Source organism: Diospyros lotus, chromosome 5 (genome assembly GCF_014633365.1).
Source record: "Diospyros lotus cultivar Yz01 chromosome 5, ASM1463336v1, whole genome shotgun sequence".
NCBI classification, from domain to species: domain Eukaryota; kingdom Viridiplantae; phylum Streptophyta; class Magnoliopsida; order Ericales; family Ebenaceae; genus Diospyros; species Diospyros lotus.
The window spans coordinates 11,531,941-11,533,002 of record NC_068342.1 but is presented as its reverse complement, the minus strand read 5'-3'; the positions used below and the strand labels follow the sequence as shown (position 1 = coordinate 11,533,002).

The following is a 1,062-nucleotide window of genomic DNA, read 5'->3' as shown; positions in this document are numbered from 1 at the left end:
TTTATATATTTTTTTTAACTCTAGATAATTAATCACTTTTTTATTCAAATAATTGGATATTTTGAGTAATTTTATTTTTCTAGTCACAACAATTCTTGTAATATACAAAAAAATAATTAATCAAATTTTGTATTCACTACAAAAAAGTTGTTTTGAGTGTTTTCATTCAAAACAAAATCCAAACTCAAAACACATAAAACAAGTTTCATTTTCAATATTTATTCGTATTTTATTATTGTAATGGGAAAAATATTACAAAATTCACTAACTTTAAAATGTATATATTTTTAATATTATATTAATATTAAATATTTATAATTTATTGAATAATCAAATTTATAAAGCACACAATATATAACTTTAAAAACTTTCAATTAATCACATAAAATACTCAAAACATAATACTCATTCCATATGTTTAATACAGTTACAAGAGATCAAGCCATACAATTACTCAAAAGAAAAAGTCAAACCGTATAACTGATAATGTTGCCGATGCTTAGTGACGACGATGGTTGCCAAACACGACGGGTCCTAACTCATCGATGTCGTCCCGGAATGGCATCTGACTACCGCTAGTGTTATCAAGGTAAGGTAAAGAAGTAGCCTCAAGAAAACTAGGGAGCGAGGCATTTTCTGGAATGATAGGAAGATCTGGGCTCCAGTTTGGGTTTGGATCAGGTTGGGGATGTGAAGAATAGTGTGCGAATAGTGAATCCGGCAATAGAGCTCGATAAGCTTGCAGATCACTAACTTGTTGTTGAAGGGCAAGAATCTGGGATACATAACCATAGACAGGGTCCTGAATCCGGGCTTGAACTTCAAATAAGAGTGTCATAACAACTCTAAGCCGGTCACTTACCAGAAGATGGGCCAGGAGGATGGAGGCATTTCTGGCACCAAAAATGCTGTGAATGCAACAAAATAAGTGGATCCTTGCTCATGACAAAAATAAGGAGCAAAAATGCACAATGGGGTACACTGTCTTCTTAAACTTGCAGATCAATAACAAAAAATGCTAAGTTTTTTTTTCTTTATTTTATTTTTATTTTTATTTTTATT

At 31.3% G+C, this 1,062-nt stretch overlaps 1 protein-coding gene across 1 annotated transcript; it reads right to left on the bottom strand.

The window, feature by feature from the left end:
- Positions 1–499: 499 nt before the first annotated feature.
- Positions 500–838, bottom strand: LOC127802099 (LOB domain-containing protein 18-like). The gene has a single exon (XM_052337788.1). It carries the CDS (start codon positions 836–838, stop codon positions 500–502), a length of 339 nt encoding a protein of 112 aa, XP_052193748.1.
- Positions 839–1,062: the final 224 nt, after the last annotated feature.

Excerpts from the sequence above, each read along its gene's own strand:
- LOC127802099 (XM_052337788.1), bottom strand. The coding sequence starts at position 838 with ATGACACTCTTATTTGAAGTTCAAGCCCGGATTCAGGACCCTGTCTAT.